Source organism: Cololabis saira, chromosome 3, assembly GCF_033807715.1.
Source record: "Cololabis saira isolate AMF1-May2022 chromosome 3, fColSai1.1, whole genome shotgun sequence".
NCBI classification, from domain to species: domain Eukaryota; kingdom Metazoa; phylum Chordata; class Actinopteri; order Beloniformes; family Belonidae; genus Cololabis; species Cololabis saira.
The window spans coordinates 44477594-44496099 of NC_084589.1; the positions used below are offsets into that span (position 1 = coordinate 44477594).

The 18506-nt window shown below is 38.1% G+C and overlaps 3 protein-coding genes across 3 annotated transcripts in view; 2 read left to right on the forward strand and 1 right to left on the reverse strand.

Moving 5' to 3' along the window:
- LOC133440368 (zinc finger protein 37-like) overlaps positions 1-18506 on the reverse strand; it is an 801383-nt gene that overhangs the window by 576561 nt on the left and 206316 nt on the right. The window lies entirely within an intron of this gene.
- Positions 332-8331, forward strand: LOC133440362 (cyclin-dependent kinase 12-like). The gene is made up of 3 exons (XM_061717608.1): positions 332-401; positions 7512-7615; positions 7801-8331. The coding sequence occupies exons 1-3, from the start codon at positions 342-344 to the stop codon at positions 8093-8095; spliced, it is 459 nt and encodes a 152-aa protein (XP_061573592.1). The 5' UTR covers positions 332-341; the 3' UTR covers positions 8096-8331.
- Positions 9172-18506, forward strand: part of LOC133424054 (gastrula zinc finger protein XlCGF57.1-like) — a 102677-nt gene continuing 93342 nt past the window's right edge. Inside the window, exons 1-3 of the mRNA XM_061714444.1 lie at positions 9172-9177; positions 9613-9675; positions 11604-11759. Of these exons, the coding sequence (XP_061570428.1) occupies positions 9172-9177; positions 9613-9675; positions 11604-11759 (225 nt within the window). The remainder of the gene's footprint in view (positions 9178-9612; positions 9676-11603; positions 11760-18506) is intronic.

Genomic DNA, 18506 nt, shown 5'->3' on the forward strand with positions numbered 1-18506 from the left:
TCAGTAAAAGTAGTATTTTAATGGATCACATGAAGATCCACACTGGTGAAAGGCCGTACCTGTGCAACACCTGCGGAAAATCCTTTACTGAATCATCAGCTCTTAAACGGCACATAACCACACACACAAACATTATTTTTGGAAGATTCTAGGTTTCAAAGACTGTAATAATTTTCCTTGTTGACTAATTAAGAAACATTTTGAGTGGATTTCTTTCCCTCAAAGCACTCAGAAACACAGCCATGAAACCCTTCGCATAATGTTACACAGGGAACAACCTGCCATCAAGACATTTATGAAAATATCTATATTTTTCTGTTTTGCAGGTTTCTACTGAGGAAATGCCTCCAGAAGATTCTGGTGTTACAAAGTCTTTCTCCACAATTGAAGATTTGGAACAGGTATATATTGATACTTTTAATAAACATTGTACATTATCTGAGTATGAAATACTATTTTCTGAATGAATAGCAGCGGGGTGCTAAAAACATTACAGTAGGTTTTAATCTTAACTCGCACACTGTGCTCGTAATTATTTCTTCCAGTTTGCACATTTACATTTTTAGCGGCAAGTGAAATACTCGCTCTGTAGAGCCCTGCAGTAACGTCACATTGGACGACCAAAACAGCCAAATCACTGACCAAGTGCAACACTATTAAAATATGCTCCGTTATCTCCATAGTAAAGCAATGCCAGAATAATATGGAATATATCATATATGTGCCCTCAGAAATATGCACATATTTCAAAATAAATTATAAATATTTGATAGTTTTACAGTGCATATAAAATAATAAAGTGTTATCAATAGCCACATAAAGTGTTGATGGCTATGCACAATGTCAAAACAAGTTATGACCAAATACATTTTGTCCACAAAATGGATGTCATACGGTGTGACACTAAAATGTGTATTTTGAACGGGCAATAATTTGGACATCTTAATGATGAAGAGGACCACGCCCAACCAGGAAGTTACAGTAACATCTCTGGAGTGACTTGCAAATTCATGAGGTGAGGTCTGTTTTTTTTATGTTTAGTTAAAAACCTATGAATCTGACAAAACCAATAGTGGTAAATATTTTGTGTCTTACGGTGTGACAGTATTTGCATAAAAAAAATATTTTTCTCAGATTTTACTCATTAATTCTTAATAATCACTGCTGCTATGTGGCTAATTACATGCTAGCTATAGGCTAGCAGTTTTTAGTTTGCTAATAAATTAGCTAAACTGATCAAGATGTCATACGGTGTGACAATGTGTCATGTGGTGTGACAGGTTTTCCAAGTCACACCGTATGACATTCACTTTATTTTACATGAATATTTGGTAACTTTACAATAAGGGTCCTTTAATTAATGCTAGTTAATACATTATTAAGCATTAATTAACATTTAAAAATATATTAAAAATGATTATTATGTATTAGTAAGCAATTAATTAATGTTTATTACTAAAAGCTAGTTCATAAATTATTAAGCATAATAATGTAATTAGTTATCATTATGTATGCATTACTCTTTTTTGTTTTGATATTTTTATTAGGGGGTAAGGCACAGTTGAACAGGAATAAACAAAAAAAAAGATATACAGTCTACCTCCTTTTTTTTTTTTTTTTGGAATTAAGAACAGAACAAAAAATCCACACAAAACAATGACAAATACACGAAAATTATTATATTCTTATATACAAGTAATATTTAAGTATTTAAGCTAAACAGTATGAATTAAAAAAATAGATGAATAAAAAGGGGAAAAAAAAAAAAAAACCCAAAAAACAAAAGAAAAGTAAATAAAAAGATAAATAAAAAGGAGGAAGAAAGAAAGGAATGAGAGAAGAGAGGGAGGGGGGGGATCCGTCAATCAGGAGGCAGGGACTGGAGAGAGTGGAAGAATGTAAGAAAGGGAAGCCACTTATTATAAAATTTGTTGCAACTACCCTTCAGTGAATATTTAATCTTTTCCAGCTTCAGAAAAAACATGGTGTCGTTGAGCCACTGGGTACTAGAAGGAGCCTTAGTCGACTTCCAGTGGAGAAGAAGGTGGCGTCTTGCCAGTAAGGAAGTAAAAGCCAAAATGTCTTTTTGGTTTGAAGTAAACCGGCCATGGTCCTCTGGGAGCCCGAATATGGCAACATGGGGGGAGACTTTTATATTCACCGAGAGTATTTTTGACATGGTGTCAAAATAATTCGACCAAAAGCGAGAAAGTAGTGGGCAAGAGTAAAACATATGGGTTAAATTGCAGGACGAGGCATGACATTTGTCGCATTCGTCAGTGACACTGGGATAGATCTGTGAGAGTCGAGCTTTAGAAAAGTGGACTCTAAACAGTACTTTAAACTGTATAAGTGTAAGACGAGCGCAGGATGAACTTGTGTAAATTTTTTTAAGAGCAGCGTCCCACCAGTCATCCTCCAAATTTAGATCCAGTTCATCTTCCCAGGCAGCCCTAACTTTAATAACTGGAGAGAGATCGAAAGACAGAAGGTCATCGTAAACCTTAGAGATCAGTGATTTTTGAAGTGGATCATGGTTTAAAAGCACCTCCCACTGTAGAGTCGGCGGAGAGGATGGAAAAACTGGAAACAAAGCTTTAGCGCAGTGTCTAATCTGAAAGTATCGAAAGAGATGAGAAGGCGGGAGATTAAATTCACCTGAGAGATCTGCAAAGCTGCGAAAGATACCATCCTTGTAAAGATCTCCAAAACTTTTCAGGCCCTTATTATGCCATATGAGAAAGGTTGAATCTGTAAGCGGAGGTCGAAATAAATGATTGTTCAGTAATGGAGCTAAATTAGATGCTGACTTAAATTTGAAGTGTTTCCTAAATTGATACCAAATTTTAAGTGTGGAGTGAACCACTTGATTATTTGTAAAGACAGAGAGGTTGGATGGAATAGATGAGGTAAGTAGAGCAGGTAAAGAGGATGAAATGCATGACTGTGCCTCCAATTTACACCATGGCATATTCACCGATTTGAACCAAAATGAAATTTTTTGAATATGTGCTGCCCAATAATACAGTTGGAAATTGGGAAGTGCCAGTCCGCCATTGAATTTAAATCTCTGAAGTGTGGATTTGCGGATTCTAGGAGCCTTCCCACACCATAAGAAGTCAGAAATAGTTTGATCAATTATTTTAAAAAAGTGTTTTGGTAAGAAAAGTGGAAGACAATGGAACAGAAATAGAAATTTGGGCAAAATATTCATTTTAACTGCGTTAATTCTTCCAATTAATGAAAGAGGTAAGCTTTTCCATCTATGGAGGTCAGATTTAATTGTAGACATTAAAGGTGAGAGATTAGCAGAAAAAAGAGAGCTTAACGTTCTGGTTACGTTGATCCCAAGATACCTAAAGCCGGAAGGACTAATCTTAAAAGGGATATCTGACTGTACGAGCTGTGTTGCTGAGTCATTAATGGGATAGCATTCACTTTTAGATACGTTCACTTTATAGCCTGAGAAAGACCCGAATCTCTGGAAAGCAGATAAAATTGAAGGAATGGAGAGGACAGGATCCGAGACATATAACAGTAAGTCATCAGCGTAAAGTGACAGCTTATATTCTGTTCCCAATCGGGAGATCCCAGTAAAAGTGGGGGAGGACCTCAGAAAGATTGACAGGGGCTCTATAGCTAGTGCGAATAATAGGGGAGAGAGGGGACACCCCTGTCTGGTGCCACGGGCTAGAGTAAAAAAATTGGACTGAATGCCATTAGTGGAAACGCTTGCTTGTGGAGACGTGTAAAGGAGACGAATCAAAGAAATGAACCCATTCCCCAGCCCAAACTTCTTCAGTACAGTAAATAAATAGTCCCATTCAATCCTATCAAATGCCTTTTCAGCATCGACTGAGATTACGACTTCAGGTGTTGTGGTGATAGTTTTAGAGTGAATAATATTTAAAAGTGTCCGCACATTAAAGAATAACTGTCGCCCCTTAACAAATCCTGTCTGTTCATTTGAGACAATAGTTGGCACAATGTTCTCCAAGCGATAAGCCAAGGCTTTAGCAAGGATCTTAGCATCTACATTTATTAACGAAAGAGGTCTGTATGAGCCGCAGAGAGTTGGATCCTTATCTTTTTTTAAGAGGAGACTTATGGAGGCTTGCCTTAAAGTGGGAGGGAGAGTGCCATGTTCCAGTGATTCCTTATAAACAGCATGCAATAAAGGGGACAATTTATCCTGAAATTTCTTAAAAAATTCCACTGGAAATCCATCAGGGCCAGGAGCTTTGTTATTTTGCATACTTCTCACAGCGAGATTAATTTCTTCTACCGTTAATGGCGAGTCAAGATTTTTAGCAGCATCGGAGCCTATAACAGGAAAGTTGAGGCTATCTAAGAATGAATTCAATTCAGTGGAGCCAGATGGAGATTCAGACGTATATAAAGAGGAATAAAATGAGTGAAAGACAGAATTAATGGCGGTGGGATCCTGATGCAATGAGCCTGATGAATCTTTTATCTGAAGGATCATACGTGAGGCTGCCTGGCGACGTAGCTGATGAGCCATGAGCCGACTTGCCTTGTCTCCATGTTCATAATATACGGAGCGTGATCGTAAGAGAAGTCGCTCTGCGTCATTAGTGGTAAGGAGATCAAATTCAGTCTGTAAATCGACACGTTGCTTAAGAAAACTGGGAGAGGGGCAAGTAGCAAGTTGTTGGTCCAATTTTGTGATCTTAATAGAGAGTTCTTGTAATTTGGCTTTCCGGGACTTATTCAAGTGAGCAGAGAAGGAGATAATTTGTCCCCGCAAATATGCTTTTAATGATTCCCACAGCAGTGAAGATGAAATTGGTTCCATATCATTTTGATTTATAGAGATGTAATCATCAATTTTAGTTGTAATAAAATTGGTGAACTTATCATCTGAGAGAAGTAATGTATTGAACCTCCAAGATGTTGAGTAGCGTGGCTGTGAAGAGAACTGAATATCCAAAGAAAGAGGAGCGTGGTCGGAGATCACAATAGGATGATAATCAACAGACAGTACTTTGGGAATTAGTTTAGCATCAATAAAATAATAATCAATCCGAGAGAAAGATTGATGCATCTGAGAAAAGAAGGAATATTTTTTGGTACAAGGGTTATAAAATCTCCAAGGATCGGTGCAACCGTTCTTGGACACAAAATCTGAAAGAGACCTCGACATTGAAGAAGGAGTCAGATTTCGTGGGCTGGAGCGGTCTAGTTTGGGGTCAATTACGCAGTTCATATCCCCGCCAATTATAAGAAGACTGTCGTTCAATGAGGGGAGACATTCAAAAAGCTTGTTCATAAAGTGTGGGTTGTCAAAATTGGGGGCATATATATTAACTAATAATATGGGAATATGAAATAGCGTACCCGCCACAATTAAGTATCTGCCGTTTTTGTCTGAAATCACCTTAGATGCTGAAAACTGCATTGACTTACCAATTAATATAGCAACCCCCCTGGCCTTAGAGTTGAAATCAGAGTGAAACACCTCAGAAACCCAGGGACATTTAAGTCTGACCTGGTCTTTGGTGCGCATGTGGGTTTCCTGAAGGAACACTAAGTCAGCTTTAAGACGTCTCAGGTGAGCAAATATTCTCGATCTCTTAATTGGACTCCCCATGCCTTTAATATTCCAGCTCAACAACCTCACAGAAGTACCAGTATTAGTGGCCATATGTTAAATTCCTAAAGATAGAGATGTACCGAATGCGGATCCCCAAGGAAGGAAAGGAAAGAAAGGGATGGAGGGAGGAAAGAAAGAAAGAAAGAAAGAAAGAGGAAAGAAGAAGAAAAGAAAAAAAAAAAAAAAAAAAAAAAGGGGGAGAAAAAAAAATAAATAAATAAATAAATAAAAAAAAAGGGGGAAAATTGAAAACAACAACAAACTTAACCTTCTGAACCCCCCACCCCCCACCCCCCAATTGCACTTACAACGACCCCATCCCCAAACGATGGAGAACCCAGTGCAAACTCCAGAAGGAGTCAGATCCCTGAAAAGAACACTTACGGCTTTAAGCATAACTAACAAGATAATAACTAACAAGCTTCGTGTTGAGCTCCTGCAAGCCCAGCAACATTAACAGAGAGGTACAACCAATCACGACCAAGTTAAACTGAAAACCACATACCGTGTATATATGGGAGAGAAAAAAAAAAAAAAAAAAAAAAACCGACACTGATGAACTGAAAAAAGTTCAACTAGACTTTGAGCGACGTGATGAAAGCGCTGGCCTCCTCTGCCGACCTGAACTCCCTTTCTGCGCCGTTGTGGGTGATGCGGAGGCGGGCGGGGTACAGCAGACCGTAGCGGATCCCCGGGATCTCGCGGAGCCGGCGGCGGACGTCATTAAAGGCGGCTCGGGCACGGGCCGTCTTCTGGGTGTGGTCGGGAAAGACAGAAAAAGTCAACTCTCCACACGTAATCCGTTGCTGAGCCCTGGCTCGGCGCAATATATCCACACAGTCTGTATGATAGTGCAGACGGGCGATGATGGGACGAGGGCGCTCTCCGGGCTTCGGCTTCGGCTGGAGGGTGCGGTGCGCCCGGTCCAGGAGAGGCTCCTTCTCCAGGCTGAAAGCCTCCTTGAGCAGAGAGGGAATATCCGTAACAGCAGAAGAGGTGGAAAAATCTTCAGGAATTCCCACGATCCGTATGTTATTGCGCCGGGATCTCGCCTCCAGATCCTCGCATTTACCATCCAGCCTCATCAGTTCAGCTGACAGATGCTCCACTTTAGCCTGTAAGGTTGTGATGTCATCGGTGCAGGATGAAAGAGATGTTTCCATTTCAACCACGGTGTTCTTCAGAGCGCGCACATCAGACTGGATGTTTGTAATGCTTTTTGATAATTCCGACTTCACCGCTTGCAGCTCAGTCTTGATGCTCGACAGGTTTTCATTTAAAGCAGCCTGAAGCTCCGATTTAAAAACAGCCGCCATCTCAACGCGGAGTGATGCGAGCAGCTCGGCCTTAAAGTCGTGTGAAGGAGCGGCCCCGGCGGCCTCGGCCAGGCTGGACGTGGGGTCACCACGAGGCGGGGATGCTGCGTGCGGAGAGGGCCGCGGGGGTGGAGCGGATGGTTTGAGTTTTGGAGGCATTTTGGTCGGCAAAAATACGGGGCCAAAGTAGAATAATGAAGGTCGGGAAAAATAAACCGAAGGAAGATGAAAAAGCTGTACCAAAAATAGATATTTTTAAAGGTTGTTGCAGGAGCTCAAAAAAACACGTCCTAGTCCATTAGTCGCTACACCGGAAGTCATTATGTATGCATTACTCTTAATTAATTATTATTAATTATACATTAGTTAATATATTAATGCTTAATAATGTGCTAACTAACATTAATTAAAGAACCCTTATTGTAAAGTGTTACCGAATATTTATATATTTAAAATGTTTGAGAGAAAACAATATTATCTATATGATGAATAATATACTTTACAAGTTTATATTTAATGCAACCATGTTTTACAGTTGTCCATACTGTTCTAAAAGATTTTTTTCCTGCATTTCTTGTCAGAGTGAGGCAGATATGTCCAGCAAGGAAAGGACACGCAAGTACAGGGAAAGACTGAATGCAGACCCTGTGACGAGAGAGGATATCCTCAGGGAAAGAAGAAAAAAGTAAATAGATTATGCCAGTTCACATAGGACAGACACAGGAGAGGTTGAAGGTCTCTAGGCCACAACCAGCATAGTAATAGCATAGTAATATTGTGATTACTATTACAACTACTTACTACAGTATGATATTGAATCTGAAATTAAATGTTAAAAAATCTTAGTCATTGTATATTTTCCTTTAACAGGTATGAAGAGAAGAAACAAAAAGGAAAAAATGACCCTCGCAGTGTCAAATCACTTCCTCCTTCTAAGCAAGACACATTGAGGGAGAAATGGAGAAATGCACAAAGGATACACAGAAAAAGAAAACATGAGCTTGATGCTGTAATGAACTTGACCCCTCCATCTCTTGAGGTTTCACTAAATGAAGATGACATTGCACCACCAATAAACAGCTCCACACCTCCAGAGCCTTCTGTCTCTTCACATCCCTCCACCACTCCTCCTGCAAAGCCCCCTTTGATGGAAAGTGCTCTATAAATTAAAATTATTATTTCTATTATTACAAAACAAATTTTAAATGTCATGATTGATGTGATTAATGTATAAATTTGACATTCTAATTAACTGTTTGCTACAAAGGTGTCACTGTCATTCATAGCTCAGTGTTGTTCTGTTAATTCATTCATACACACTATTTTTTATGTTCATTCATGATTGATGTGATTAATGTATGAATTTTACATTATTATTGAACCATTATTTGGAATTCATATGTAGCCTGTTTCCACAGTTGTTTTGTTTTTGTATTGAATACATATAAAACACTTTTTGAATTGACATATTGTGGTGTGGTGCAGTTTATCATGTGTGTGACAATCATGTCATTTGGTGTGACGTTCACAATTTTGAAAAAAAACCCAGCTTTGTTAGTGATAAATCATGAAAATATCAATAGAACACAAGGGAATTAGTATCAGCAAGACTCTCAAGCATTTTCTTACAGTTGTCAAAAGGTTTACCAGAATTAATCTAAAGTATTAAGAAATTAAAGTAGTAAGAAATATTGAGGAGTGATGTCCTGCTTTACATGATGGTATAGAAAAATAAACCAAAATATACAAAATTCTCACAAGGAAATGTTAAATATCAAAGCAGTAATGATTAAAATGTTTGATGAATTGAATTAGAAAAAATATAAGTACTCCATTTTCATTTTATATGAAATAACTTTCACGTCACACCGCATGACAGTTTAAGGCACAGATATAGCGAATTCATGGAAAAAAATGCATATTTCAACACTAATCTAAAAGAACACATATATATTTGGAAAGTTAAGAGTTATAACAACACAAAAAAATTATTTTCAGGGATAATATTTGAAGTTTTTGAAAAAATACTTTTTTTTGGCTTATTCGTCAACCACCCATATATATATATATATATATATATATATATATATATATATATATATATATATATATATATATATATATCATTCAAAAAGGTGTACTTGAAAACAGGGTTTTGTTTCTGTAATCCATATTTGTTTGTATCTGTAACCGTAGTTTTGTAAACTTGTACATAGTAGTAGCTATTAAATATTTAGCTGTATGAAAGTGAGCTTGCAAGTGTCTGAATGCACAGACTTGTAAAACGGAGTTTGCACACATGTAGAAGTTTACGAAACTAAGCTTACAGATAAATGCTTGTACTTAAAAGTTTGCAAAACTATAGTTACAGGTACAAATATAAATGCACAGCTTTACAAAACTATAGTTACAGATACAAAACCCTGTTTTCAAGCACTCCTTTCTGAATGATACAATATTCCATAAAAAAGGTCCAACCAAATCATGTGCTGGTGCAACCAACTTTCTCAGTTGTCGCACCAGTGGACGAGTTAGTCTGGAGCCTGTGCAAGACATTTTTGACCTTCTAAAGCTGTATTTCCACACTTATTTTCATCCTGTAACTTAATGGAAATGAACAAATGAACACAGGCAGACCACGGTGTTAATTTTGAACACGTCTGCTCTTGTTCTCTATCTTAGATGGACACGGAGAATCAGTTCTGCAGTCCAACTGAAATGGAGACAGTTGTCAACAGTGAGAGGGTAAGTTGAATGTAATGTAGACATTTGATGGAAATTAGTTGGTTTTTTTTTTAGTACTTTTAAGATAAATACATATGATTCTGAAATGTCTTGCTGCTCAAACTGTCTGGTAACAATAAATGTTACAATAAAACAATTCCAACAGTGTCAGAAACATAGCCTGGTGTGTGCAACTGTCTCCCCCTTGGACAAGTGTCTCCAGTGTGTGGGACCTGTGTCCTCCCTCAAGTGGCTTGGCTATAAATGCAGAGGTGAGATATTAAATTAATTGGCACTGTCTGGTGAAAGGTAGTAGGTGTATGTGCTGTGTTCTGTGGTACGATTAACCCCTCTATTAACACCTATGGAGAATGATCCTGGTACAGCATAGGCTACTGTACCTACTATTGTTTCAGTTTAACTATGGTGTCATTATCAAATTGAAGACAGCTACCTTACTTTATTAGAGTGAGATTGATTGCAGTGCGTGTCATATATGTCATCTAATTCAGATTACATAAAGATGTTTCATTCTGCCTTATTGGCACTGACCAGTTCTGCGAGGGTTGTACTGTAGGTTTTCCTCAATCCACCTTGTTCTCCACTTGGATGTGCGAACATTTACATCAATAAGTGTCAGTGAGGTGCTCAAACTCGTAGTCCTTCACTTTCTTTTTTAAATCAGTCACATATGCATCAACAGTCTCTGCTATTCCTTGCACTTGAATAAAGAACAGGTGCCTCAAATACGTCACATTTTTCCTTGGCTCACAATGTTGGCAGAAATGTTCTTTCAATGTATCATAGTCATCTACGTTTTCATCAAAGTCAAAGGTTTTATATACCTTTAATTGCTTCGTCCCCGGCCACATGTAGGAACGTGGCTCTTTTCACTGCACCAGAATTTTCGTCGATTCTGCTGGCGACAAGAAACAGTTCAAATCTCTGGATCCAGACTCTCCACCTTTCCGCTAGATTTCCTTCTAGACTTAATGAGGTCGGAGGTTTCATCTGCTCCATTTTGTCTTCCTATTTTTGTTTTACTTCAAGTTTTTACTCTGACACCATGTTATATATGACACGAAAGAAGCCATTTCTAGAACAACAACTTTATTCTTCAACTGTCTCGATACCAACGCAGTAACACAAGAGTACAGTCACAGTGCCGCCTAATGGTCACACAGAGTAATGCACTTGTTTTCAAATATACTACATAGATAAAGGGGAAGACCGAAGGTTCAGGACAAACTGTAAACCTCACAAATACAACCAAACAATCAACACTGGGAAGCACTTTTGACTTGTTAAAATCCTATCTTTTGTCCCTTTTTGTAATTCCAGACCCCCCACAAGAAAATGTTTGTAAGGTGGAGGAGGACGGGGTTTTCAGTGACCAGCACCTGGATAACCTGGAGAGGAGCTGCAGCCCGGACCAGGAGGAACCAGGGCATCCACAGACTACAGAGCTGGAGGAAGACTCCAGCGGTTATGAGATGAAGCACGGGGACGTAGAGGTGGATGTCTCATTTGTCAATGTCGCTGTTGTGAAAGTTGAAAATGGTGAACCAGGACCAAACTGTGGCCAGCTGCTGTTGCACACTTCTCCTGAAGCTCAAATCAAAGATGAGGAAAGGACTGAAAGTTTACGCTCAGACTCCAGTAAAACTGCAGATCCGGAGCCAATGAGACGACACGGTGACCGCGAAGATGCTGCTGTCCCGTCAGACAGCAACTGTAAATCAAAGCTGACCAGGACCCACACGGGGAAGAAGGCGTTTTCTTGCAGCACTTGCAGGAAAGAGTTCAGTAAACGTTGTAATTTAATGGATCACATGAAGATACACACTGGCGAAAGGCCGTACCTGTGCAACACCTGCGGAAAATCCTTTACTAAATCATCAAATCTTAAAAGCCACATAACCACGCACACGGGTGAGAAGCCCTACATCTGCAAAACATGTGGAAAAAGTTACACACAACGTTCCACCCTGGTGGTTCACTCGAGGATCCACACCGGCGAAAGGCCGTACCTGTGTAACACCTGCGGAAAAACCTTTACTGAATCATCAACTCTTAAACGGCACATAACCACGCACACGGGCGAGAAGCCCTACATCTGCAAAACATGTGGAAAGAGTTACGAGCAATGTTGCAACCTGGTGGTTCACTCGAGGACCCACATGGGCGTGAAGCAATATTTGTGCAACACGTGCAACAAAGGTTTTAGCCGCAGATTTGATTTGCTGAGTCACATGAAAAATCACCCGGAGGAGAAGTCTGGTGACTCGTGACAAATGAAGTTCATGTTGTCGTCCTCCGGGGGCAGCTGTCCACTCCTGTCTGACCCACAGAAGAAGAACCCGCAGAAGTCCGACCACCACCTCCTGTGGCTGATGAGCCTAATCCCCTCCCCACAAGGGTTGCAGGTTCAACCCGGATTTATGCTTCTCCCTCAACTTGACGCAGAGGGAACGATGTGGTTGTGTACTTTTTTTTTAAAGTTCTGCATTGAGTTTGTTTGAATCCCTGTTCCTTCTTAAAATCGTATTATTTGTTGCTGTTGGTAACTTGCCGTCTCCACGGTGCAAATAAAGAGCTGTTAGTGTGTGCTGAAGGTTCTTTAAACATGACAGTTTATTTCGTTCATCTACAAAGCCTCTCTCACACGTCCTTTTTCCCGTCTGTTTCTTCTTCACTCACATTCTCTTTGTAAAGTTAATCTGCAGCTCCATGTTGTTAAACTCTCTCCATCTACTCCGTTCAGAGGTTGTATATTGTGATGTTATACATAGTTCGCTGAAACCTGTTAAAGGCTTTATACATTTTAAAATCTGAGCTGCGCGTACATCAGATTATCGTGATAATTCATGGGACAAACTAAGTCAAAACTTGTAATTCAAATGATCCATGTTGTGTTATTGTAACTATAAGTTACAACATATTTGTGTACGTTTTTTCATATTATTTAAATAATATGAAATTAACAATATTATTTAATCACATGTATAAAATCAAGTTGTACTAGATTTACAACTCGTCTGACACATGATTTCTTCTAAAGCTGATGTTGAGATCCGTGTTGAAGCTGCAGATCTGCAGGTTGGAGAGCAGGAAGAAGAGGGAGGATCATCGGGATCAGATTCCAGGAAGAGGACAGACTTTGGATTTAACCCTTTTATATCAGACATCCGTTTAGGAGTAAATGTCTTTTTACCTCAACTCATATTTAGTCAGAAATAATCATGAAAATCTAATTACGTTTTCATTTTAGATGGATGAATCATTTTATTGTTTATAATTCTGGAATATTACACTCTCCATATGTAGAAAGAGCAGCAGTGCCCCCTGGTGGTGAGTTATAAAAGTTCAACATAAACCAAAGAGTGAACAATCTATCGTAATAATAATAAAAACACGAATAAAAAAAGACTTTAGTGCATCAACAAGAGGAAAGTTGTCAGTGACGCAGATTATTGGTACAGCGTGATCAGTACAACCAGCATTTAGCTCAGAAAACAATGTGGAAAGAGAAATGTCATCAAATGAAGTTGAAAAATGGAGATGCACTTTTGTCCTTTATCCTCAACTTCCTCAATCACGTCATTTTGATCCAGTTTGTTATTTCACTGGTCTTGGCTTCATCAAATGACACATCCAGGGACAGAAGCCGTGCATAGGTGTTCATCCTGTCCAGGTGTTGGAAGGTGAAGTGAAGCCGAAGCCATCGCTTCATCCACTGATCTGTTGGCACGGTAGGAAAGCTGATAGGAATCCACTGTGTCAGGAACCATGGAGTTGATGTGGGTTAAAAAAGATGATCTGCTCTGTTGGTCTCTGGAGAAGGTTTACTGAAAATGTCTCTCCATGAATAAGCACTAAAAATAACGTAAAAGTTCAAGACAGACTAATTATCCACAATATTTAACCAATAACGATGAAGTCATTAATGATATGAATGAGCTGGTTAATCATTTTAACAGGTATTTTGTGAGTGTTGGACCAAAGCTGGCAGAAAAATGTGTGATCCTGGATCAGCTGATGGATGGAAGGAAACATTAATAAGTAGAAATCAAGATTCAATGTTTCTCACAGCTGTGGAGGAGAGAGAAATCATAGATATTGTAAGTAAATGTAAAAACAAGGTGTCAACTGACTGTGGTGATATGACAATAGTCAAAAAGGTTATTGATGGATTGTTAACTGACATACAGCTGTAATCAGTCGCTCAGAACTGAGACATTTCCAAAAACAAATGAAAACTGCAAAAGTCATCCCACTGTACAGAACTGGAGACAGACACCAATTCACTAATTACAGGCCTGATTCTTTACTCCCAACATGTTCTAAGATCTTATAAAAAGTATTTATTTACAGGTTGGACAAATTAATGCCAATCAAAAGACCACGCCACTAATTACGCATTAAACTTCTTGCTTTATATAATTCCAACCTGCCACAATACGAGGAAAAAGAGGCTTCAAACCCCTGCAGAAAACCTGTGGGTGATTCATGCATGAATGAACCGTCATTCTGAGTTTGGGGGTTAGTTTGGATCTTTATTCCCTCTAGTGGTTAAATGTTGGAAAATGCAGCTTTAAATGAGCCTTGTGTATCTATATATTTCACACCAAAATCAGTTTGATAGTTTGATCAGTTTGATATTTAAATGTTTTGATGTCTCAAAGACTTACCATGTGTATTATTTTGAAGCCCATTGCAATAAAAGTTTCTTAACAACATAAATGTTTTATAACAAATAATAAAGAACACATGAATTAAAAAATATTTTTATTTTATTTATTGATATTAACAATCAGAAGCTTATCATATAAATTGTGTCAGCTCTCATTGTGTCGGAAAAAATAAAACTCTTTCTAAACCTTCTTGCTTGTGTTGTTTTCTCAGATGTAAATCACTTTGTATAAAAGCGTCTGCTAAATGACAGAAGTCGTAGTAAACCAGTGATGGAAAGAATGTTGTATGCATTTTGTTCTAATTACTTTTGTTGGTAAATGAAATACTTACTGTAACTGTGAGAAGGAACTATGTCATTTGTTCAGACTCCACTGCAGCCCTTCAGAGTTTGACTTCAAATAAAACAACAAGAGAAGATCTAGTGTTGGAAATATTAATGGTGTTGTGGAGGTTATGCAGAACTGGAATTACTGTGCAGTTTTGTTGGGTTCCTGCCCACATGGGTGTTGATGGCAATGAGAAAGCAGACAATATTGCTAAAAGAGCATTGAAATTGAGTAGTGAGGTAATTATGGAAATTCCTTTTGGTAAAGGTGAAGCAAAATCATGAATTAGAAAGACAGTGAGGGATTCATGGCAGAAGGTGTGGGACAACGGTGTAAAAGAGAGACATTTTTATAACATACAGAAGTCAATTAACGTGAAGGTTTTCAAAGGAAAGTGTAGGAGAGAGGAAGTCATCATTTCTAGATTAAGATTAGGTCATACTAGTTTAAAATCAACTCTGTATTTAATGTCAAAGTCCGTGTGTGATAAATGTGATGAGTGTGATGTCACAGAGAATGTAGAGCATGTGATTCTTAAATGTGGCAAGTATGAGGTAGAAAGGAACGCTTTAAGAGACAGGATGTACGAGCTGGGACGGGAATGGAGTTTAGTAGGTTATTAGGGAGGAGTGAGGTGATGAGGGATTGTTATAAGGAAATCCTTGTCTTTCTTAAAGATTCAGGGATAGATAATAAGATTTAAATGTGGTTATCTTATTTTATTTAGGTATTTCCTTTTTTCCCCCTTTAAGTTAGACTGTAACCTGGTGTAATAATGATCCTGATGTTACACACTCCGGTACAGCAGGTGGCGGTAGAACCTAATAACGTTGGTTGTGATCCGCCATTAAACCTAGAGAAGAAGAAGGAGAGGACGGTTCTGTTGTTTCCTTTCTTTTTCCTCTTCAACAATGTCTAAGGTGAATCATCTGAGAGAGTTTATCGTTCAGCGACTAACAGCAGCTGCTGTAGAAATATTGTCAGTGTTTGAAAAAAGCATCTTGGAGTATGAAGAAGAGCTCGACCGTCAGCGCAGACTGTTGGACCTCGCCTGGAAACCTGAAATCAGACTCCACAGAGTCGGTACGTAACCCTGGAAAGTTGAATGAATGAACACATGAGTATGACTCCTACAAGATCCCTTTGTTTCCAGTTAAAAGCCGTGGTGATGAAGCAAACCAACTAAATGGGAAACTCCCCAGCTCAAGCAGCTGCTGATGTGGGATTCGGAAACATCCCGAACTAACTTGTTGTTCTGTTTACTTGGTGCTGCCTTTCATGCTCCATTCAGACTCTGGACCACACTGATATTTCACACTTTATGAATGGATGAATGAATCAATTTTTATTTTGAACATGTATATAAAAAATAAACATTAACATCTTCATATTCACATATGTTGGAAAAAAGGAGTAGGAAGAAGTCTACACTTTTTCCTAGTTCCTACCCCTTTATAACTCTATGAATTTACATTATTGCTATTATTATATCTACACAATATCCATATAAATATAGTCTATATAAATACTATGTAAAACATGCCTATTACCACATAATTGTCCATATAAGTATATAGAAAATATAAATATTACATGAATATATCAATATATAGAAAATACAAATATTTTATAAATCTATATAAATATACACTATATAACTACATAAATATCCCTATAAATATATATATGCTACATACCTAATACATATATAACATATATTACATAATTATAACTATCCCTCTCAACATATAATATATACTACATAAATATCCACATAAATATCTAAACATATCTTAAGCAAGTATAATATACCATTTTCCCTCTTTTATTTGTTTCTCACACTCGTTACCCCATTTCCTCTTCCATATACCTGTTTATAAATCATTTTTTGTATCTCTTTTTAAACAGATTTATGTTAGTACCTTTTCATTTCCAGCTCCAAACTGTTCCACAGAGTCTCCACAGTTCCATATGCACATGCTGCACATTGTTGTTCCTACTTTAGGTTTTCTAAAATGTAGTTCTCCCCTTAGATTATATCCCCTTTCTCTCTCAGTGAACATTCCTCTGATATTTTTTGGTAGTAGATTATTCCTTGCTTTCAACATTATTTGCGCTGTTTTGTATTTAACCAGATCCATACATTTCTTTAGACTTAATCGTTTATTTAGTAGAAAAGATGCAGATCACAGTGGCTCCGTGTAAGATGTGAGATGACACTGGCAAAAAACCAGATCGTTGGAGGATGTTCATTAGGGCTGAACGATATGGACAAAATTTCATATCTCGATATTCATGCCAGATATCTCGATATCGATACGATACGATATGACTTCGGTTCGGTGAAAACCAAGCATTTTTCAGAAAAATAAAAACATCAGAAATCAAAAGAGTGCAGTTTTATTGATTAGAACTCACTGCCAGTCATCAACATTAACATAAAGTCACTCAATAATAAATAATAATAAAAATATTTTACTGTAGCTCCGCTTTAACGATAAATAACCAATGCAGCTAGAGTTAGAGTTCAGTACATGTTATTGATTGGACGCTGCAGCTGAACGGACTGTCACAACATCACTGCAGTTTCATGACGGAGTGAAGACAGATTACAGATTAAACCTATGTTTAACTCCCAGGTTTCATATTTGATTTATTTTCTGTTAAAACATTTAAATATCTAAAAATGTTAACTTTCAATCTGATCAACAAAAGAGCCAGAAACAACTTTCTTAATTTATTACTGCGCATGTGCAATCCCCCCATTTGTTCTATCCTTGTTTTTCAGTATCCTTGGAACCGAATAGGAAATAGAGAAAAGAGTTTTCCACTCGCTGTTTGGTCAGTGTATCTTTTGGTCATTGGATTTTTCCATCATGAGTGGGAATCAAAAAACAAAAAACGATTGGTTTATTTGATTTTCCTTTTAAAACAAAAAACAAATATTGAATTACACTGCATTTTTTCTTTTTTTGTGTTAATATGATTTAACAAAGTTTCAAAATATGCTTTTATTTTCGTTTTCTATTTCATATAAGAAAAATGAAATCACTAGTCAACAGGAACGAAAAAACGAACCAAAAACAACCGTTTATTCATATTCGTGCACCGGAAGCTGGCATTTACAACCGAGTGAACTTAGTTCTGGATATTTGACAGGCATTCCTGTGACAATTCTCTCCAGGGGAAGTTGTTCTGTACCACCCCGTCCCACTCGAGCCAGCCACTCTAGGCTACTATTCCCCCCCCCTGTGTTTTCTGCGGTGCATTCACACTATACGCGAGGCATGTATTTTACTCGTATTTACTGACATTACGCCCCCAGATGTAGCTACAGTTGTCATAGCAACAGTAAACACCAGGTCAAATCAGCAACGGGACTGTGGTCATTTGTTGTGGGGATAATGGGCTGACGTCAGTTCTAGAGCTTGTTAAAAGATAGAAAAATGTTCTTTACACAGGCTGCTGCATGTTAGCATCTCAATATCATGTGAAAGTTCACTCTTCTGATGGATTTGAACTACATTCATTTGCAGCTACAACAATGTCAAGACGGTCATTCATGATTTCCACTGCAGCCTCCATGTTTCTACCGGGAGAAGGGTCGTGAAAAGCACGGAAAAATAATAATTAAAAAAAAAAAAAAACTAGAATAGGCTACAATATGCCGACAGTCCATTATGCCGAAGGTCGTGCTATAATTGTTACAACGTTTGGGTAGGCTGTGACCTTCATCAGGTTAACTGTCAGACAGTTCATGTAGGTGGAAAAACACGTCACTCATTGTGTCATTCAATCTTCATTCATAAATTCTGGCTCAGGTCTGACACT

Bases quoted from the DNA above. Each gene is read 5' to 3' on its own strand.
- LOC133440362 (XM_061717608.1), top strand. From the start codon at position 342: ATGCCTCCAGAAGATTCTGGTGTTACAAAGTCTTTCTCCACAATTGAA. The intron at 402-7,511 runs GTATATATTGAT...ATTTCTTGTCAG, and splicing joins CAATTGAAGATTTGGAACAG to AGTGAGGCAGATATGTCCAG. The intron at 7,616-7,800 runs GTAAATAGATTA...TTCCTTTAACAG, and splicing joins CTCAGGGAAAGAAGAAAAAA to GTATGAAGAGAAGAAACAAA.